General features: G+C 67.2%; 2 protein-coding genes across 8 annotated transcripts; both read right to left on the minus strand.

The window, feature by feature from the left end:
- Positions 1 to 9: 9 nt before the first annotated feature.
- Positions 10 to 12,009, minus strand: DVL1 (dishevelled segment polarity protein 1). Its single transcript, XM_032609808.1, is given in 19 exon segments — positions 10 to 1,381; positions 2,658 to 2,864; positions 2,979 to 3,039; positions 3,042 to 3,074; positions 3,076 to 3,099; positions 3,101 to 3,152; positions 3,229 to 3,332; positions 3,334 to 3,359; positions 3,966 to 4,118; positions 4,263 to 4,330; positions 4,415 to 4,491; positions 4,567 to 4,706; positions 4,789 to 4,858; positions 4,939 to 5,032; positions 5,284 to 5,422; positions 5,665 to 5,768; positions 6,055 to 6,176; positions 6,305 to 6,374; positions 11,723 to 12,009. Coding segments are annotated over 19 exon segments (2,106 nt in total). The 5' UTR covers positions 11,893 to 12,009; the 3' UTR covers positions 10 to 989.
- Positions 12,010 to 14,857: 2,848 nt separating this feature from the next.
- MXRA8 (matrix remodeling associated 8) lies at positions 14,858 to 19,148 on the minus strand. Of its 7 annotated transcripts, none has more exons than XM_032609988.1 (10): positions 19,024 to 19,148; positions 18,006 to 18,029; positions 17,602 to 17,907; positions 17,411 to 17,512; positions 16,827 to 17,297; positions 16,528 to 16,686; positions 16,281 to 16,317; positions 16,124 to 16,200; positions 15,950 to 16,030; positions 14,858 to 15,774 (listed from the first exon to the last, which is right to left on the minus strand). In XM_032609988.1, the coding sequence occupies exons 3-10, from the start codon at positions 17,804 to 17,806 to the stop codon at positions 15,704 to 15,706; spliced, it is 1,203 nt and encodes a 400-aa protein (XP_032465879.1). In that variant the 5' UTR covers positions 17,807 to 17,907; positions 18,006 to 18,029; positions 19,024 to 19,148; the 3' UTR covers positions 14,858 to 15,703. The 7 variants fall into 7 exon arrangements, with proteins under 7 accessions (XP_032465879.1, XP_032465858.1, XP_032465887.1 ...); XM_032609967.1 differs by having other exon boundaries at positions 14,858 to 15,246; positions 16,818 to 17,297; XM_032609996.1 differs by having other exon boundaries at positions 14,858 to 15,729; positions 16,818 to 17,297.
- Positions 19,149 to 21,219: the final 2,071 nt, after the last annotated feature.

Below are 21,219 nucleotides of genomic sequence, written 5' to 3' on the forward strand. Positions count from 1 at the left end.
ACACGTCGGTCCCATAAAATTAAATGCTTTTTAGTGTTTAAAATAGCATTTACACAGAAGCAGCTCTATTAAACTACCTGGACGACGCTCCAGCTCTGCAACACTATCTACAGTGCAGACGTGTGCAGGCCAGCGACGCTGGGACGGAGGGAGCAGCGTGCGTGCGTGCGTGCGTGCGTGGGCGGCCGGCCACCCCAGGACCCGCGGGGAGGGGCGAGCTGGCCACGCCCTCTGCCCCAGACCCCGCCCCGGCAGCAGCTGTGTGCATGTGGCCCTTGCCCTCAGGGTCACCTTCCCTCTCCTGCCATCTCCCCCTCACCGTCCTCCCGCACACCTTCAGACACGCCGTGTGTCCCTGCGGGGTGGGGGTGAACACAAGAAACTCTGCTCCAGTGGCTGGGAGTGGGGGACAGCTGACTTGGCCCCCACCCCGTGGAACACACAGGCCAGGCAATAAATAAATAAATTAGATCCCTACCCTGGGCAGCCAGAGAGAGGCCTCGGGGCTAGGACCCTACCCCCGAGAGGGCTCCCCACCCCGGCCTGGGCAGGATGGGAGGTGGGGCCTGTGAACCGGGTGAAGAGGGGGGCCCAGGCCTAGCGGCCACCTCTCGGCTCAACCTGAGGCCCCATGCACAGCACTGTGGGCGAGTGCGGGTCCCTGAGGCACACGCCAAGGGGGGCAGGTCAGACCTGCCTGAGCACAGGGAGATGGAGGCCCCCCCCCACCAGGGTCTGCACAGGACACAGCTGCTCTGGCCAGGAGGACCGGGCTGCCATCCAGGTTACAGTGGCCTGGGCTGCCCTCAGCCCCTCTCCTCCAGCCTGCTGCCACTCTGGCCAGGCCAGACCCCATGGCATGAAGCACAGGCTGGTCTGGCCCAGGAAGGCCACGAAGGCCACAAAAGCTCCAGGTGCAGCCCCTCCTGCAGGGGCAGCAGGACCACTGGCTGGAAGCAGTGGCCAGGCCGGAAGCACTCTCTCCTTGGTCACATGATATCGACAAAGAACTCACAGGGGTTCCCCATGGCCTTCTGGAAGGACTGGCGGCTGCCTGTCAGCTCCGGGGGGACAGCGGCCAGCTCCCGGACAGGCGGCCCCCCAGGCGGCCCGCCCACCACCGAGTACGCCTTTGTCAGGGGGTGCAGCGGGGGGAGCCCTGGGGCGGCGTCCGAGGCCTGGCTGCGCGGGCTGCTGCCACGGCTGAGCTGGCCAGCAGGACGCTCCCGCCAGCCGCCGCTGCCCACAGCCCCGCTTGGCACTGTGTGGTCCGACTCGCTGCCACTGCCCCCAGCTCCAGCCGACCGGCTCTCCTTCTCGCGCCCCAGGGCCCGACGGCTGCTCCCGCCAGCGCTCCGGGTGGACCCACTGCTTTTGCTTCCTGGGGTTAAGAAGCGGGGAGAGGAATGGGGTGGTCAGTGCCGGGCCTTGCCTCTTCCAAGATGGCCAGCCACTGCGAGGACAACCAGGGGCAGAGCCTGGTGGTCCTGAGCCGGAGTGCAGGTGGAGGGGGGAGCCATGCAGACACGAGGGCTGGGCTGGCCCTGCCCAGGGGACACAAGAGCAGCTGCAGCAGGCCGCGGGGGGGGGGGGGGGGCGCGGGGGGGCGCGGGGGGGCAGTGGCAGACAGGCAGGGACACCAGGGCCAGCTCAGGGCCCCCACTCCTCACCCCAGTGCCTGGACCGAGGGCCTGGTCTTGCAGCTGAGAAACCGAGGCCCAGAGAAGGCCGTGTGTGCTTGGCGCACCTGCCGGCCATCTTGGGCTCCCCACCCAAGACCCGCCTTTCATCTGACCCTGGAGCCCTGGCCGGCCACTCTGCTCAGCCCCTCCTGGGCTCAGGAAGTGTCGGGAACCTGAAGACTCCCACTGGCTGGGGATGTGCCGGGAGGGACGCCGGGCAGGACCCTGGCTTACCGGCCCCGAGGGTCTGTTCCGCTAGTCCTTCAGTCTAAGGCTTGCCCAGCACAAAGCAAGGGATAGATGAGTTACAGAGCAGGCCCGGCTGGGCACCCACACCCTGCTACCAGGGTGTGACCCCACCGGCTGGGCCTGTCCAGGGTCCACAGGTGCCCAACACGGCTTCCCCTCAGACATCACTATTCTCCGATCCACTCTCCTGTCTCCCCGTCCCTTTCTGGGTCCACCGGGCCAGCCACCAGAACCTCTCCCCAGACGCTGGGGGCACGGGCCCACGGGCCTCACTGACCCCACTCAGCCTCGGACACTTCCAACAGGTCCCCTCCTCAGGGACACCCAAGCTTCCCGCTCAGATGCCCCACACATCCCAGCATCGGACTGGGCCGTCTATGAAACTGTCACCTCCGGCTGCAGTGGAAGGCAGAAGTCCTCTGTCCTCCACTGTGTCCTGGGGTCCCCGTGCCACTCCCCCACCCGGGGCCACCACAACCCCGACGCCCCCCGTCCTTCCCACACTACCTCTGGCCTCTGCCACGGCTGGAGCACCGGCCCCCACACGCAACCCCTGAAGCCTCCGGGTTCTTCTCCCTGGCCCCCCTTCGACCACTCGCCCCTTCTAGAAGGAGCCACCCAGGGCCCAAGCACAGAGCGGATGGGAGCGCACAGGGTGGGGGAACCGGCACACAGGGCAGAGCTAGGCGGTGGGGAAGGTGTGGCGGCCAGGTGGGAGGCCCTCACCTTCACTCTGCTGACTGCCAGCACTGCCGCTGCCGTAGCCGAAGCCGGGGTCCTGGTATGCGGGCGGGAAGCAGGGCGGGGGCCCCGGGTACTGGTAGGGGTAGCCCTGCCCCAGGGGCCAGGGGGCGGCCGGGTGGGGCAGCGGGGCCAGCGTGTCCTGATCCGAGGCCCCGCTGGAGCCGCTGTTGAGGTTCAGGGCAGCGAAGTCTGCGACAGGGGTAGGCGGGGGGTGAGGGGGGGTGGGGCGGGGTGGGGGGGTGGGGCGTGGTGGGGCGGAGTGGGCGGGCCCTCTGGGGACCCCGCCCCGCAGCCCCTACTCACTGCTGCACAGGTCCCCGAAGACGTAGTAGCACTGCTCGGAGAAGGTGAATCTTGTTCACCGTGGTGCCGCAGGAAGCCGCGCTTCAGCATGCTGCTGGGCGTACCTGCGCGCATCCCGCCGCTTCACGGAAGCCCTCCAGGTGCGTGTACAGCCAGTCCACCACGTCCGCCCCTGGCGTGGTGGGCGGCCGTCAGGCAGGGGCCCTGGCCGCCCCGCCCCGCCCCCTCCGCTGGCCGTGGGACCCTCACGATGACGGCGTTGGCGATGGTGATCTTGAGCCACATGCGGTCACGGATCTCCAGGCCTGAGTCCGGCAGCTGCATGACCCGGACGACAGCGCCCATGTCACTCTTCAACCGTCAGCGGCACCTCCTCCAGCTCTGCAAGGCATGGCCTTCCTCCTCAGCCCGAGTGGCTGACAGACGGGGCGGGGTCAGAATGGACCCCAGGCCCCACCTGCCGCACCCCCCCAGAGACCAGGCTCTGCTGGCCCAGTGACTGGGGGGTCCAGCCCCACCGCTTGACAGCTCCGAGGGTCAGGGAGCCGCACATGGGGGTGGGCGAGGGCTGGACCTTCGTCTCCTGCCCTGCAGGCGCTTCATCAGAATCTGGGGTCCAACCAGGACGAGGACCCCACGGGCGGAGATCGGGCCTCTCAACCCCCTCCCCCGCGAGCTCGGGGTTATTAGTCATGTTAGCGGCAGGAAAGCCAGGTGAGGGCCCTGCTCAGACAGCCGGCCCTCCCCGCCCCGCCCCGCCCCGCCCCGCAGGCAGACCCCTGGGCTGGCCGGGCCCCTCCAGGTATCTTCCATCTCCACCACGTGAACAGAGGCTGGGAGGAGGGCGGAGCCCAGTCAGCGCCGCATCAGACTGCCGGAGCCTGGCATGGGCTGGGCCTCGGGTGCAACCGACCATCCGGGGCGGGGCGCTGCGGCCAGGCCCCCGCCTGGGGCCTCAGTTTCCTGGTCTCGTGAGCCACCACTTACGCGGAGCGCCGGGCACCGAGCTGGTTAGTGAGGAGGTGCTGGTGCGCGTGACGGCGCTGGAGCAGGGGCTCGTACCGTAGCGGGGCAGGGCTCCGGTCAGCGCCGCCGTGTGCGACAGCCAGGCGGCCGGGTCAATGGGCCGAACGGGGTCAGCTGGGCGGCCACCGCGCGGCAACAGACGAGACGGACGGACGGCGGGGAGAGAGAGCAGAGCACAGGGACGCAGAGGAGAGAGGACCTTCAGGCCGCGCTGGGCACCCCCCGCCCCCGCCCCGCTGGCCCCGTGGGGTCACTCACCCCTCGGGATGGTGAAGTAGCTCCGGGGCGTCGGGTCCCAGCACTTGGCCACAGTGAGGCTGATAGGCCTGCGGGGAAGGCGGGTCACACGGCGAGGCGCCGGGGGGACCCCCCCAACTCTCAGCCCCTGCCCTGCCCGTCCCGCGCCTCACCCCGTCTGGGACACGATCTCCCGCAGGACCCGCACCGCGTCGTCGTTGCTCATGTTCTCAAAGTTGACGTCGTTCACCTGGGGACGAGGGGTCAGCGCGGTGGGTGCGGGTGCCGGCCCCCCGGCCCCCCAGTGGCTCCCCCGGCCCCGCACCTGCAGCAGCATGTCACCCGGCTCGATGCGGCCGTCGGCAGCCACGGCGCCGCCCTTCATGATGGAGCCGATGTAGATGCCGCCGTCGCCCCGGTCGTTGCTCTGGCCCACGATGCTGATGCCCAGGAAGTGGTGCCTCTCTGCAGAGAGGGGGGGTGAGCAGGTGCCCCCCACCCAAGGACCCCGTGCCAGGCCCAAGGACCTGCCCCGCCGAGGCCTCACCCATGTTGAGCGTGACGGTGATGATATTCAGGGACATGGTGGAGTCCGTGATGCTGCTGAAGGAGGAGGCCTGTGGGGGGGCGCCAGGTGAGGGGCTGCGGGTGGGACCGCGGCTGGGACCCACCTGCCCTCTCGGGCCTCCACGCCTACCCGGTCTGTCTGCCGCAGGCGCTGCTTCCGCCGCCGGCGCTTGTGCTTCCGGATGAGCCGGGAGGAGGTGCTCTGCTCCGTGGAGCTGCTCAGCCTGGCGGGGTCGGGGTGTTGGGGAGTGGGGGTCGGGGGGGTGGGGGCAGTCGGCGCAGAGTCAGGGCCTGGCCACCCCTCCCCCACGCAGCTGAGGAAACTGAGGCCAGAGGGGCGGGGGCGGGGCCAGACCTGTGGAAAGCCGCCCCCCCAAGACAGCGAGCCACCAGCAGGGCCCCCTGCCCACACGTGCACACGCACGCGGACACACCCTGCGCACACGCCCCGCCCCGCACCCCAGCCCTCGCCCACCGGCTGGTGTTGTCGTCCTCCTCCGAGTCGATGAAGCTGCTGGACTCAAGTTCACTGCTCAGCACGGTGGACGTGCTGTCGGGGGGCAGCCCCAGGTCCCGCCGCCGGTCCCCCCTCGGGTGCCCGTTGGTCCGGGCGGCTGTGGGGACAGCAGGGATGGGGGCTGGCTGTGGGGTCCCCTGGAGGTCACGGGCGGCCCTGCAGCCTAGAGCACCTGTTGACCTGGGAGCTGGCAGGGTGACCGCTGGGTTGCTGGGGGGGCCACTAGGGTCCTGGAACCTCTGCCAAGGGACCCCCGCTGGACAGGGCAGTACCTGGGGGTCAGCAGGGGCTTGGGGCGCCCATGGGGTCCCGGGGAGGTCAAGGGTGTGGCCTCGTTACCCTCCTCGCGGTTCCGACGTCGGGCTCGCTCCCGCCGGTGGCTGACCAGGGACTCCGTGCCGGTCTCGTTGTCCATCCCATCTCGGCTGCCGGCCACGTTCGGGCTGTGCCGACGAGGGGGGCTGGGCTGGGGCGGCCGGGCCACTCACGCCTCGAACGCCCTCTCAGCTCCTCTGCTGCCCTCGTCTGGTGGGACCTCGACTCCAGCAGGGGCCCCCATCCACCCGCCGGCCCACTCCAGGCCTCTCCGCCCGCCCCTCCTCTGCTGACCAGCGCCTACTGACCGTGGGTCCCTGCTCAGGTACCTGCCCCTCCCCACCCCTAAGAGGCCCGGCAGGACACAGGCCCCTCAGAACCACTGGGCTCAGCGCCACCCCTCAGAGTCCTTACTGGAAGGAGGGGGGCCGGGAGTCCCCGATGCCACCTGTCCGCTCGAGAGGCGGAGGCAGTTCTGCGTGGCCGTCAGTGCCCTGAGACCCTGCATCCGAGTGTGTGCCCTCAGCCAGGACCAGCTGCGGAGGAGAGCAGGGCTCAAGGGACCGGCTTCCAGGCGACCCTTGGCAGGGCACCGGGGCACAGGTGACCAGCCTCCTCCACTCCCACCAGCCCAGGGCCCTCTGCCAGCATCCCGTGGACTCACCCAGGAGACCACGCGGCCATTGAAGCAGGGCAGCCTAGCATTGTCGTCGGAGATCTCCTCCTTCACAACCCTGCAGGCAGATGCAGCCGTGAGGCCACTGCAGTGGGGCCTGCTCCCAGCACTGGGCTCTGGACGAGGGGCCCCAGCTCATCTGGGGTGCAGGCCACACGGGGCGTCCAGCCACACGCCCAGATGTCAGCCTGTGCAGATGCCCCCACCCGGCATTTCCCTTCCCAGGAACCTTTACCATCCTTCCAAGGGCCCCTTCCAGGGTCCAGGTCCAAGGGGACCCAGACACTCCCAGCACCAAGAGTCACTGCCTGGACGGCCCTAAAATGCGAGTATCTGCCTTGCTCTGCGCCTCTGTGCCCCCCCGGCCTGTGCATGGTGAGGGCAGAGCCCACCCTGCCAGCCTAGAACAGGGCCTGGTTCACAGCAGGCCTCAGCACAGATGCAGGCAGGTCGAGAGGGCACAACACACAGACCGACACGCACACACTCCAAGGGCAGGCGGCCGCCCCCCTGGCCCATCGGCCCAGCCAGGGAGACAAAAACAGACCCCCACTCACGGCACCAGCCCAACTCGAGACCTGGAAGGGCAGCCAAGCTCAGGGCCAGCTGGGGCCACAGAGAAGCCTCAGGCCCTGGAGGGCAGCGAGCCCCACCAGCCATACCCACTGCCCAGCGGCTAGCCCTGGCCTATCCCTTAATGCTGCCCCCAGTCAGGTGGGCTTGGGGTGGGGTGGGAGAGGCAGGTCGCCAAGGGCCAGGGCAATGCTAACTGGGAAGGAGGCCAGTGACCCTGGGGTCAGAAACTGGTTGGGGAGGTCCAGGTGTCAGGTTCAAAAGGTTGACGAGGGCAGCAGGGGAAGGGCCACGGTGCAGGGCGGGCAGTGCTGTGGCCCAGACACATCCCACACTGCAGCCTCCCCGGAGGCCCTCCCCGGAGAGCAGGGCAGGCAGGGTGGGGCCTGTGGCAGGAGGTGCCCCGAGGCCCTGCCCCCTGGAGGCCAGCCCCGCCCAGCGTGGCAGGTTCCTACACTTGGGCTTGGGCCCAGTGCAGAAACAGGAGCCGGGAGAGCAGGCGGGAAGCGGCCTTGTGGCCCGCTGGGCCCAGACACCGTGACTCGGCTAGTCCTTGGCAGCAACAGGTGGGACAGGACGCTCCCATGCAGAGAGCAAGGCTCCGGTCTACCCCACCCACCAGGAGAGGGTCCAAGGCCTCAGGGCGGAGTGGACGAGGAGACGGGCCAGCCTGGGAGGGAGGGGGCGCCCCGCCAGGGTCCTTCGGTGACCCCCCCTTCTGTGCCTGTGTGGCATCCCAGGGCCAACCACACAGGTACAGATGAGGTGGACAGAACAAGAGACAGAAAGAGTCATTTCTCAGAGCCCCCCCCCCCCAGTGAGGAGCAGACACTGTGTTTGTGGCGCCCACTCACACATCACAGTCCGGCAGAGCTGAGCTCTGGGGAGGCCGAGACCCAGCCCAAGATTTAGTCAAGGAGGCCACACAGAAGTTTATCACCCCAGGAAAACCTGCGGTGGCCTGGGGACACTTGTGGTTCTGCCAGCTGCAGCCAACAGACAGGGGGCTGCAGCAAGCCCTCCCAGGGGCCCAGCAGGCCCCAAGCACTGTCTCTGAGTGACTGCGGCGACAGAGACATGGGAGGGACCTGGTTCCCACTTCACAGCCCAGGTGGCCCGGCCGGCGGCCTCCCCTGCCGCCCCCCCCCCGCCCCCGCCCTCGCCCTTTCTGACTCACACCACGGGGCCTGCCTGGCTCCCCCAGAGGTGGACACCCCAGGCAGGGGGGCCCAGGGGCACACTGAGTGCCCACATGGCCAGAGCCTCCAGGTGACCCGCCGCCCGGGGCTGCCTGAGGCCCCCATGTAGCCCACCCACACACGAATGCCCCTCCCAGGGCCCAGAGGCGCTGCTTCCCTGGCCCTCTCCAGCCTGCGAAACATACCTTGCAGCCTGCACTGCAGAGCCTTCTGCCCTCCACCGGGCGTTGGGGCACTGAGGGGCAGCTGGGCCGGGACAGCAGGGAGGGAGGGGCAGGGGCCCCAGCCCCCAGGACAAAGGGCACAGGGGCACACGCTGCCCACCCCCGGCGATGGCCAGGGATAGGGACAAGGTCGGGGGTGGGGTTGGGGGAGGCCTTGGCCAAGCCTGGGGAAATGCCCCCCACACAACCCCAGGGCTCCCCTGAGGTCTGAGAGTAGACCTCAGGAGCAGTGGTCGGTGAAGACACTGAACCTCGTGGTGGCCACCCAGGGGCGCCCCCGTTGGCATCTTGCCCACACCGCAGGATTCCCGGCGAAATCCCAGTTACCCTAGGACTTGGGCTGCCCAGCCCCGCCCGCTACCCCCGCAGACTCGCCCCGCAGAGGAATCTGCTCAGAGCGGGGGCCCTTGGAGCTGAGCCAGGGGCCCAGGGGGACCCCTGGGCTCCCAGAGGCCCAGTGAGATGGCCCCAGTGAGGCACAGTGTTCCCCCATGGGTCGGGGTCCTCAGCTCCCACAGAGCTTTCCTCTGTCCCCTCACTGCCTCCTGTCCAGGCCCAGGCTCTGCAGGCCTCGGGGTGAGTGGATCCAAGTCCTCCAAGCCCTGCCACAAGCTCTGGGGGGTGACCCATCTAGACTCTCCCAACACCACTGGGGGCACTGACCCCAGATGGTGGGCAGAGTGGGAGCTCGGGCAGCCTGCGCCAGGCCAAGCGCAGCCCCCCACTGCACCCCCCAGGGCCCACAGACAGATGGCCCCACAGACCGGAGCTCCTGGCGTAGAGATGCAGGGGTCAGGGCCACTGCCAAGTCCAGCCGGGCCTGGAATCGGCAAGGCAGCCCTGGCAGCAGAAACCTGTGAGCCAGACACCCTCACCCTCTGCCACTCAGCCCAAAGGCTGGGCCCAGACGTCTCCCTGCACTGCACTGCCGCTCACCAAACCCAATGCCTGGCACTTCCAGGCCAACCGAGCACAAGCCCAGACATCCTCCCCAGCTTCGCTGGGACACAAAACCTGTGACCTGCATGGGAAGAGTGGGAGGTGGGCGCAGGACTTGCCACCCACTTGGCCAAAGATGCCCGTGGGGAGTGGGACCCGGCCCAGAGCATGGGGCGGTGGCCACACCTTAGACTTAGTAAGGGAAGGGGTTCCCTTCCTGGCCAGCCGTGGCCAGGAACAGAGGCCCCAGGAACTCAGGGCCCAGCCCACAGTGGGCTGAGGGGTTGGGGCAGGAAGCCCAGGCTCACTAGGTGCCCTCACAGTCCCCAATCTGAGGCCACCCCTCTTATGAGGGGGCTGCTGCCCCAGCCCAGCCAGGACCTGCCCCCACTTTCCCCAACCTCCAGCTACATCCACTAGGTATCTAGGGTGAGCTTCCAGCTCTCGTTTATACTAAAGTATGAGTGACTATTCAGCCCCTCCCAGAGGAAATTTATTACACTGAGTAAATGATTGTACAGAATAAATAAAACTTGGAGCTCTGTAGGTAGACCTCAGGGGAGGGGAGGAAGAGGCAGATCCTCTCCAAGGGTCCCTGAGGCCAACAGGCCACAAACCAGAGGTCTCGGGGGTGGGGAATAAGGTGAGCCTCCCCTGCTCTGTCTGCCCATTGTGCCTTCCAGAGTCACCCCAATCCCTCTCCATCCCAGCCCAGCCTACTAGCCCGGTCTTGTTCTCTCCCCCCTCATCCCAGTCATGCTGAGACAACCTGAAGAACTCCTACTCGTGCTTCAAGACCCAGATCTGCCTGCCCACTGACCTCCTAGGCCAGGGCACCCATGGGTCCTGCAAATCCTCCAGCAGGCCCAGCCTCTGCTGGGAGTGCACCTTGATGGGGGCAGGGGTCTCTGCAGCTCAGCAGCTACCAGACGGAGGACCAGGGTCAGGGCCCTCAGGATGCACCCCAGATCATGGTCCAACCTAGGGGGTTGGGCACACACTGTGCCTCACATTCTCTGCTGGCTTTGCTTTGTGACAGAACATGTGTGACTTCAGTAATTTTTGTTGAACTAATACACTAAGTTAAAAACAAAAGCACCCTTTCACATACCCAGTGCTCACAGCCAAAGCACAGCAGACCCAGAGCAGTGAGACTGTAGGAGATCACCCAATGAGGGCTGGCTCCCCAAATCAATGCCCTACCCAGGGGAGCCCAGCCTGGGGGTGGCTCCTAACATGAGCCCGGCAGGGCTGGAGGCTGCCAAGAGCACATGCCCCCTTCTCTGCCTCTCCCTGGTGTTGGGGAGGCATGAGAGTCCAGCTGCCCACATGTCCCTCAGGCCTTCCTGAGAGCCACAAAGTAGCCTCAGCTTGACCTGACCTGGGCCTGCCCAAGGCCCATGCAAACCACAGAATCCAGGAAATGGCTCAATGTCAAAGTCCCGAGACGCAGCCACAAACAAGGACACGGGCTGCCTGAGGGCACCCAGGCACACCTGCTCGGCGCACGAGGCCTCTGGGTGCCCCCCCGCGCCCCCGCCCCAGCACCGCTGAGCAGGGGACTCAGGTTACCCGTGGCTGTGCCGGGTCAGGCCTCAAGCGGACAGCCAGCCTCCAGCTCACCGCTCACCGTTCCAGAGGCCCAGCCCAGCACAAGCGGGAAGTCCCCACGGCCAGAACAGCCACCACTAAGGGCAGACATGCGGACGCTGACACAGAAGCTGCCCCGAGTCAGCAGTTGGCCTGGGCCGTTCCCAGGAACCCAAGTGCCATGTGGCTCAGCAGGGACAGAAGCCCTGTGGCCAGCAACCCCGGGGCAGGGGTGGGTGGAATAAAGCCCCACATTGCCCAGTGACCCTTGACCTCTGCCCTGTCCCGAGGGCCCTGGAGAAGGGGGTCAGGAGGAGGCTATCCTGAGCCTCCAGAAACGTCTGCAGACCCCAGCAGACAGATCTGTGCCCCTGTCCCAGATCACCTCATTTCCCCCATGCTAACTAGGGAACCCACTGGGTGGCCGGCACCCTGTCCCCACCCCAACCCCTCCCCTCCCAACACTCGGACACTCCTCTGACCCCAAGCCCCATGAATCGCAAGCTCTCCAGGCCATCCCTAAGCATCTGCCCTCCACATAAGGGGGGCAAAGGACCCTGAGCCTGACAGGTGCCAAGGTTGTATTTTCGAGGTCGACCTGGACTACAGACCTCCACCTCAAGTCACACTCAGGACAGGACCCAGGGCAGGTGGAGAAGCCAGGACCCTCGCGTGCCCACCGTCCAGAGCTCTCAGGCTCCTGGGCAGGCGGTCAGGGGCCCAGGCGTCCCCTGCTCAGGGCACAGACAGGTGGGACACACCGCACCGGGGCGCGCAGGCACGGGGAGGCACCGCCCGGGTCACAGCCCCAGGATCTGCCCTGCCTGGCGCAGACAGGTGCCCACACGCGCGCCCGCGCACAGGCCCTGTGGCCCACTGACCCGAAGTCCTGGTCCATGGACTTGAAAAAGAATTTGTAGGCGTGCACGGGCCGGTTGCTGAGCACGTTCTTGAAGTCGGCCAGCGTGACGCGCTCGGGCGCCACGGGCAGCTTGACCAGGTACGGCGTCTCCTCCTCGTCCATGTGATAGATGATCTTGGTCTCCGCCATGGCGCGGCGCTAAGGCCCGGCCCGGGCCTTGGACGCGGGCGCCTCCCCGCCGCCGGCCCGCGCCCCGCCCGCGCGCCGCTCCCGGCCCAGCCGCGACCAGGCCCCCGCGCCCCCGCCCGGCCGCTCCGGCCCCGCCCGCCCTGCCGGCCTCAGCCCCGGCCCCGGCCCCGCGCACACCACGGCTGCTGCCCCGCCGCCCGCGGCCACCCATGCGCCCCCGGCCCGGGACGCAGGCAGGGAGGGCGCGAGGCCCGCCGCGTCCGTGCGCCCCGCCGCCGCCCCCTCGGGCCGCGCGTTAAAGGGACCGCGGGCCCTGCTGCGCGTGGCCGTGGGGGGCGCCAGAGAGCGGCGGGCCTGACGTCACCGGGCTGCCCGCGGCAAGGGGCGGGGCTGCGCACGCGCGGGCGCGGCGAGGGCGGGGCCTCCGTCCCTGCGGCCAGGCCGGGAGTCCGTGGCGCGCGCGTCCCGCGGCCGCCTTGTGCATGGGCCGGCAGCCCTCGGCGCCCGGCTCTCGGCCCTTGGGCGGCCGGGGCGTGCCCCGCGGGGAGGAGGTGGGTGGGGCCCCTCAGGAAGCTCTGCACCCGGCCTGGAGCCCTCGGAGGGGTTCCGCGCGGCCAGGCTCCGGTCCTCCTCTTAAGAGTCCGGAGGCGCCGTGGTCACATCGGCGGGCTGCGGGGGCACCGCGGGAAACTGAGAATTGTGTCCGGGCCGGAGCCGAGGACAGTCGGTCACATTGCGCCCCTGCGCCAGCTCCAAGCTCTGCCGGGTCACACGGGGGCTCCGAGAAACACGGGCCAAGGGAATGCCGGTGCCCCCGTGGACGAGGGAATGCAAGTGTGAGCACGTGTATGTGATGCTCAGGCGACAGCGGGGTCAGCGCGGGCAGGTGTGCGCACGCAGGGGCACGGTGCTTCTGGCAGCAGGTGTAGGGATTCTTTTCCCGGCCGCTCTCCATCGAACCTGCCTGGGGTCCTCCTGCCTGGGGTCAAGGGAGACGCGGAGCAGCGCCCCTCCGGCTGTGAAGGGTCCAGCCCAATGGGGAGAGCGGCTCTCCCTACCCCCACCCAAGGAGGAAAATTTGAGGCCACTAGAAGGAGGCCCACGCTGGCAAGAGTGAGAAGGGAGAGGCCCTAGGATGCGGCCTGAGAGTTTTGCCGGTGGGCGGCACGTGGCGCTCTGAGGCCCGTCCCCAGCGCCCTGCCTTGAAGCTGGCTGGAGCTGAGACTCTCCCATCTGTCAGGTCACGACCATCCTCACGCAGTGGGCCAGCACAAGAGGAGACCTCATTAGTCCATCACTGACTGGAGGAGCCAGAGTTTGGCCGTAAGTCCCTGAGTCCAGGCCGGGGACCACCCCCAGGTGAGCCTAGGCAGGGGTCCTGCCCTCCACTCCCCTGGGCTCTGTGAGGTGGGCACCCGCTCAGCCAAGCCTGGGCCTTCTCCCCTCGGGGCTCAGTTTCCCCAGGCAGGACTGCCTTAGAGGAAGGGTCCGCCATGGCTCTCTTCTGGGTGCTCAGGGTTAGGGAGGAAGACCCTGAGAGCTCACCAGGGGACCAGATTCCCCAGGCCAGGCTGCCAGTCACACAGATGCAGGGGCTCTGATGCCTCAGCTGCACTCCTGCCCCTCAGCCCAAGGCACAGGACAGAGGCTGGTAGCCAGAAGCCAATCCCGGGACTGATGCTCACGTGGTCGGGCTGGGGCTCTGCAAGGGGCCTGAGTCTGTGGCCGGAACCTGAGCCCTGACAGGAAGCACCTTGTCCAGTGGCATGGGGCCACTGGGGCCGGGGGTCACTGGGCTGGGGGGAGTCACAGCTCCGTGCCCCAGCCTCCCTCCCGTTGCCACTGTGGGGTCCTTGTGGGGGTGTGACGAGAGAGCAGCTATTTTGAGTTACTGCCCAGGTGTTTCACTGTATGACTGTCCTGCTCACACCCAGAGCCTGGACGTTCAGATGAGGACCAACGCTCAGGACTCCCACGCCAAGTTCCTGCCTTGCTTTTCCTGGGCACCTTTTAAAATAACCACTCAGAGCTGAGCCCGTGAAAGCCAGTGACTGCTGCCGCAACCACCTTACAAGTTCTAGGTGCTTGCTACCCTGCTGGCCATCTCCTGCTCACTGGTGACCTGGATGGAGGACTGCCCTTCCTCTGGCTCCCCGAGCACACACCCCCCCCACCCAGCGCGCACGCGTGAACACACACACACACACACACACACACAGCGTGCACACACGCCCAGCACACACACACATGCCCAGCGTGCACACACACACGCCCCAGGATCTGTAAGGAACACATTTCGTGACTCTTTGTGTGAGGGCTTGAAACTGGGCCTTCATCAAAACGACCCCGGGGTTTTCACCTCCCCCAGGTGCCAGCTCGGATGCAGAGGGAGCCCCCTGTGGGCCACCCCCCACCCCGCGTGCATGGCTCGTGCTTCCTCATTTGGAAGGTCCTGATCTCAGCCCATCGCTCTGGGTTTTCCAACTTGGGGTGACAGTCGCCCCTCCTGCCCCCTGCTGTCCCTGAGGGCCTTGGAGGATGGGGTCAGGGTTGGAGAAACAGGCTTCTTCCTACCGCGGCTCCCTTCCCTCCCCCTCCTGTCCTGCTGGCACCCCTCTGAGGGCTCTCCCACTACCTGCTTCCTCCCCCTTTTTCCTCACTGTCGAGCCCATCCTGGCATCTGCTTCTCTTCTCAGAGGACTGAACTAATACAGTCTGCCCTCTGTCCTCAGGTCCAGTAAGCCCTCAGAAGAGGATCTGAAACTGCTTCACAACCAGGAGCAAGTGCACACAATCAACTCTGACTGCCCTTCTCAGGACACCCAGACCCAGACTTTCCACCCAGAGGAATGGGTGATGACAGTAGGACTTCAGATGAAGGAGAACACTTGGGGGTCCCCAAGGGCCAGACTCTGCCCCCCGGGGAGATGGAGGGGAGCTGTAGAGGCATAGCTGGGGCCAAGTCTAAAATCAGATGTGGTCTTTATTGAGATGATAGCAATTCCCCAGGATGAGCAAATGTGGGGTGTCAGGAGTGGCAGCACCGGCCACTCTGAGACCATCCTCACCGCCCCCCCCCCCGCCCCCCGTCCTCAGCCAAAACGCAGTCCAATGAGGCCTCAGCCTGGACTCCAGCCCAAGGAGGGGCCGAGGGAAGGGAGTCAGGCTCAGAAGTCACATGGAGCCTAGTGACTGTCAAGGCAGCTTGCTGGAAACGGGGCCGAAGCAGGGTGGGAAGCAGAGAGGGGGCCCCAGGAGGCCGGAGGCAGCGCAGAGGGACACTAGCCCCGGGCCTGGAGTGCGCGGTCCTCGGGTTACCGTGAAGAGCCCAAGACAGCCTGGCAGGCAGCTCCCCTAAGGACGGGGCAAGGAAGGGGTGGGAGTGCCAGGCCTGAGGCTGACCCCAGCTCCAAGAATCCCCACTGAGCCCCCTCACGGCCCTCTCCCTGCAGAGGTGGGGCTCCCAGCCCCCAGTGGGCAGAGGCCAGGAGAGCCTGAGAGTCTGGTGAACATCAGCAGGGTCGTGGCCGTGCGAGGAGGGAAGAGCACCGGCCGAGGGCTGCGGAAGGGGCCCGGCTGCAGTGCCGGCAGAGTCCTAGGGAGCCCACGATCGCAAATGAGGATCAGGTGGCCCCCAAGAGGGGTCTGGAGGCAGCCTCACCCTGCACCAGTCCAGGCCAAGTTCCAGGACAGCGGGACCAGCCGCTGGAAGGGGGGCCAGGCGAGCTGCGTGGGGGTCAGGAAGAGTCTTCCGGGGTGGACAGACAAGAGCTGGCAGAGCTGCTGGCCCAGCCAGGAGCCCGGGGTCGCCTTATTTGCAGTACTCCTTCCTGAACTCTGGAAGCCAAGGGGACAGGCGGGTGTCTGCCCTCTGCCCCTCTGCTGCGGGGGAAACAGGGCAGACTACCATCAGGGCTGCCCAGGGACTTCGGGGGCACTGAGGCGGCAGGGGACTCCTGCCCGCAGGGCTGGCTGGTGCCTTGGGGCTCTGAGTGGGTGGCAAGGGGACAGCCCAGCTCTGAGATGGGCAGGGGTCTCCCCCCGCACCTCAGCTCACCTTTGTCCAAGTCGATGCTCTTGGCGGGCAGGGGGCTGTGGGACAGCTCAACCCTCTCCTTCAGGAGGTTGTTTTTGTAACCTGATGCAGGGAGAGAGCAGGGTGAGGTCTCAGAGACGTGCCTCCCTCACCCCAGGCCTGGGAGCCACAGTCTGTCCCTTTGGTCTCCCTCACCTAGTCGGATGTCCTCCCTCCTGTAAAGAGCCTGGTCGCCGGCAGCCACAGCAGACTCCACCATGTTCACGTCCTTCCTGGAAGCGGGAGGGTGGTGGGAGGTTAGAGCGGTGGGCAGGTCTGCCTGGTCCCCGGGAGAGCCGGAAGGGGCACTCACCCCTTGGACTTGGACTTCTTGTCGGAGTATTCGTAGCCTGGGGAGGGAGAGTCGTGTTGGGGCAGCCTCCCCCTTCCCCAGCCCCCACCCCCAGCCCAGAGGAACCCTCGCAGCCCAGGCAACGAGGCTCATGGGGCCCTCTGCTCGGACCACTGCGCCCCAAGTCCCGCCTCCGGCCGGGAAAGGCTTCCCGGTGCTGGCCTCAGCCCCGGCGTCGCGAGTCCCTCCCCCCCCGCCCCCCCCTCACCTCCGCGGCGCCGCTGTCGGGTGGCCAGGATGACGGTGATGAGCAGAAGAATGAAGAGCAGCAGCGTGGCCAGCACGTAGCCCAGCTGCTGGAAGAAGTGGGCCCGGCCCTCGGGGACGATGACGTTGATGACGCTGCGGCCGCGCGTCAGCGTGGGGTCTGCGGGGGCCGGGCGGGGACCGTGTCAGGGAGCGCGCAGCGCGCCTACCCGGACCGGCCTCAGCCCGCGGGGCCCTCCCCCCGCAACGCTGGAGCCCCTGATTTGGGGCCGGGGGGGGCCACAGACGTGCCTCCTGCACCTGGGCCGGGCGCGCCGCTGTGGCTGGAACCGTTGCCCGGCGAGTCCCGCGGGGGCGGCCGGGCGACGGGCTCGGTGACCTTCAGGTGGAAGACGCGGCGCTCGTGCAGGCCGCAGTAGTGGTGGTGCAGGTGGCAGGAGTAGGTGCCCTCGTCTGCCGGCTCCAGCGGGTCGATGCGCAGCGAGAAGTCGCCGCGCGCAAAGGCGTCCGCCCCCACCGCCACGCGCTCCCGCAGGAAGGGCGGCCCGTAGGCGCGGCGCTCGCCCGACGCGTACAGGTCGAGCAGGCGGTCCGCGCGGTCGTGCGGCACCCCGGGCGGCTGCCGGTCCCAGTGCACCACCTGCTGCGCCTCCTCCAGGTGCCGGTCGGTCCACACGTGCGCGCGGTTCACGCACGTCAGCAACGCGGGCGCGCCGCGCTCCACCGCCAGCACCTCCTTCTCGCCGTCCCAGTGCGCGCCGGCGGCCCGGGCTGGGGGAGCGAGGCCGGTCAGGGACCCCGGGCCAGGAGGGGGCCCGGAGGGAGCGGGGCGGGGGGTGGGGGCAGGGGTGGGAGAGCACAGGCCGGGAGTGGGACACACTCACGGTCGTCGGTGACCTCGAGGCGCACGGCCAGGCTCTCGTAGAGGTGGCAGTAATGGTGGTGCAGGTTACAGGTGTACAGCCCCTCGTCTGTGTCCTCCACCGCTACGCACCGGGGGAACCCAGCGATGAGCTCCGCAGCCTCGCCCGCGCCCCCGCAGCCCCCCCTCCCCCCTCGGTCCCTCGGGCCGTACCGCGGATGAGCAGCGAGAAGTTGCCGTCCTGGAAGGCGGAGGGGGTCAGCAGCAGGCGGCCGCTGTCGCGCGGCTCGTACACGCGCTGCTCGCCCGCCGAGTACATGTCCATGAGTCGGCGCGCGGGGCCGCCGGCCGGGCCGCCGCTGAGGTCCCAGTGGACCACGCGCTGGCGGTCGTGCAGCCGGTCTTGCGTCCACACCATGCGCGGGCTCTGACAGCGCAGCACCGCCCGGGCGCCGGCTGCCCAGCTCACTGCAGACTCGGACACCACGGAGCTGCCGGGGGTCGCGGGCCCGGCTGGCCCTGGTGGAGAGGGGAAGTGACCGCGGGAGGGGTGAGACCCAAGGGGACAGATACAGGATGGGGCTAGCAAGGGTTCCCAGGGGAGGGTGGTCACTAACCTGAGGACAGAAGGACAGAAGAGCCTGGAAAGAGAGGAAGCAAGAGTCATACTGTGGAGGGGTCACCCACCCGAACCGGCCCCCACTTGGCTCCCTGGGCCCCTTCGGTAGTCCTTGCTGAGGTGGGTGCTAGTGACACCCTCTTAACAGGTGGAGGTAAATCCAGAGAAGCCGGGAGGGCAGAGGCGGCGGTCTCTTTCCCCGCCCCCCCACCTCTCCCAGGCCCCCGCTTAATCCTCATGGCCATCTGCCCAGGCTGCGGGGGAGTGGTGGGGCCAGGCAGCTCATTCAGGAATGGTGGCCACCCTAACCCATCACTGCAGCAACGGCCACAAGAGTACCAGCGCCTGACACCTCTGGCTGGTTTGCGGGGCTTCTGTACGTGCACCCCGGAGTGGCACCTGCCCGGGGTCCATGCCTCACAAGCCCGCCCTCCAGGGTCCTCAGACGGCTGGCGCCCCACCCAGGAGCCCCCTCGGCCTTCCCGAAGGGCAGAGGTCTGAAGCACGGAGAAGGCTTGGAAGTGGGGAGTGACCCCACCATCTGCCACCCCACACGCCAAATTCCTGCTCCAGAGATTGTGGCCGGGTGCCCAGCCGGATGGAGGAATGTGCCGGGTCAGCAGGCCAGCCCGGCAGGGGTGGGGTGGGGGGGGTGAGCTCCGGGGCCTGGGAGCAGACCCTGCGAGCCCCCCTCAGTCCCCCACCCACTCCCCTACTGACAACAGAGAAGCACAGGCCTGAGGGGCATCCCAGAGAGGTTGGGGAGCGCAGGGAGCCCAGGAGGAGCCCCCGCCTTGGCCTCCCTCCCTGCCCGGCCCTTCTCCAGCGTCCAGTGAGGGGAAGTTCTGTGGGACCTGACGTCCTGGGGGACTTCTCGTGGTGAGCAGCTCCCTCTGAGGCCCCCAGACCCACCCCTTCCCAGCTGAGGCACCCCCGCAACCCTGGGCTCGGGCTCAGACCCTCCGGCGGCTCCCGCCCCCCCGCCCCCCCGCCCCCACCCCCACACCCGAACTCACTCTGCAGAAGCACAAGTTTCCAGAGCAGGACCCAGGGCCCGCAGCTCCATGGCGCCTGCCTGGCCCGCCTGGCCCGCCGGCGCTTTGTCTCACTCAGGCTCTAACTCTCCAGAAAAACAGCCCGGCCCCCTCCCCTCCCCCTCCCCTCCCCTCCCCCCTCCCCAGCACCCGCTGTGACATCACGGAGCAGACCCGCCCCCTCCGCTCCTGCCCGGCCCCTTGGCCTCCCCGCCTTCCCCCGGTCCTTGGTCCTTGGCCGGCCTGGTGGGAGGTGTCAGGCCTTGGCCACTGTGTTCCCAAGGGTGAGGGGAGTCACTCTGGCTTGGGTCTTGGAGAAGGTGGCAGTAGCCCAGCCCAGAAGGGGCAGGGGGGCCTGAGGATATGGCCCCAGATGCCTCGTGGGTGTCTGTGACATACATACGGAGCCCTTCTGGGGCCACTGCAGGTCTGGGGTTCTGGGGGGAGTATCTCCTCACCAGCACCTCTGTAAGTGAACACTGGCCAAGGCATCCCCCCACTGCAGGAGAGCAGAAAGGCATCCTGGGTCTGACCCCAAGGACCCCAGGCTGCCAGACCACCAGGTCTTCCCGTTGGCCCTGTGGTGACCCTTCGCCTCTGGGGGCTGCGTTTCCTCAACTGTGAGGTGGGGATAAGAGTCGCACGGGCCCTGGGGAGGTGGGGGGCCCCTTCCGGAGAGCATGATGGGCACTGCTGTTCATCAGTCCCCTCAGCCAGCCAGGGGGTGAGGGTGGGGCCCCTGAGAGCTGAGCGGGGAGCCGGGTGACCCCCTGTCCTGGTGCCCCCACCCCATCTGCCCACCATCAAGAGCAGAAACACCACCCAGACCCGGGTACGGTGTCCCCAGGATCACCCCCCACCCCTCCCAGGGGGAGGAAATGAAGGGGGGCATGGGAGCCTTCCCAACAGAAGGCACAAATCTGAAGCTCTGGGAAAACTTACGAAGTCACGTAAACAAATGTGAAATAACAGAGCACGCACTGTGTATCAAACCCACTCTTTCTAGTTAAGCAAACCTCAAAAAAAAAAAAAAAGAAAAAAAATCCACCAAACTACCACAAAAACCCACAGTGCATTTTTGGACTGCCCATTTGGACTGAATTATGGTCACAGGCCCCAGGCCCTGGTGGGCTGGAGTCTCTCTTGAACCCTGCCCTGCTCCCCAAGTCCTCAGACGAGCAAGGAGCCCAGCCCAGCCAGACTCTTGGGCTCCGGGCAAGGGGAGGAAGCTGCTGCTACTGCAGCAAGAGGGAATGAGGGTTGACAACAGGTAGGACCCACTGGGAGGACACAGGGCTGTGAGGACGCCCCACCCCCAACCTAACGGACCCATTTCCTCAGCAGGATCCAGACCCTGGGAGGCGGAACCCCCTTTCCAAACTGGAATCAGGACTTGTCTCCGCACCCCACCCCCAGCTCCTCATGGGCCTTTCATTCTGGATAAACAAGCCCTGCCTGGCTGGCCTTGAGGCCTGGCCTCTCCTCCTGTTTTTCTAACTGGTTTATATTAGCACTGGTGGCCTCCTTCCCAGCCCTCCTCCCTCCTCTGCGCCCCCGCCCTTGTCTGTCTCTCTCCATCGGCCTCGACCGCTCTATTGCTCCATCTCAGGCCTCTGTTCCTGCCTCTGGCTGCCAGGCTGTCTCTCCTCCATAGAGGGAAGATGTCCAGGCAGGGCTGGAGGGAGGCAGAGACGGCCCAGGTCCGGCCCCTCAGTCTGGAAGGGGAGCGGGGTCAGCTCCCAGCGCTGAGCTAAGAGCCTGGAAGCACCCGGGCCACACCCTCAACTCCCTGCAGAGCCCTCCCTCTCTCAGCCCTGCGTGGAGGTCGGTGGATTCCTGGCATCGCAGATCCAGCCCTCGGCTCAGCCCCAGTACAGAAGTCTGAAGGAGGAAGCACACTCCTGGCACCACTGGGCAAGGATGGACAGGGCAGGGGAAGGCTGCAAACCCCTCCTCCCTGCCCCATCCTGTTCTCTCTGCTTGAGCCCACCTCCCCGGTCCTTGGCAGGAAATAGCCGCAGATGAGAACAGAGGCCCAGGAGAGAACAGACCGGAACTAAACGGCTGCAACATCACCATGGTCCTCCTGAGCTCCAGCCCAGCCCCAGCCAGACCAGAGCCCTGGACCCACATCCCCCTCTCCTAGGAGTCCAGGCCAGACAAGGCGGGTCAGCCAGC

The sequence above is a fragment of the Phocoena sinus genome, chromosome 1 (genome assembly GCF_008692025.1).
Source record: "Phocoena sinus isolate mPhoSin1 chromosome 1, mPhoSin1.pri, whole genome shotgun sequence".
Classification (NCBI taxonomy): Eukaryota; Metazoa; Chordata; class Mammalia; order Artiodactyla; family Phocoenidae; genus Phocoena; species Phocoena sinus.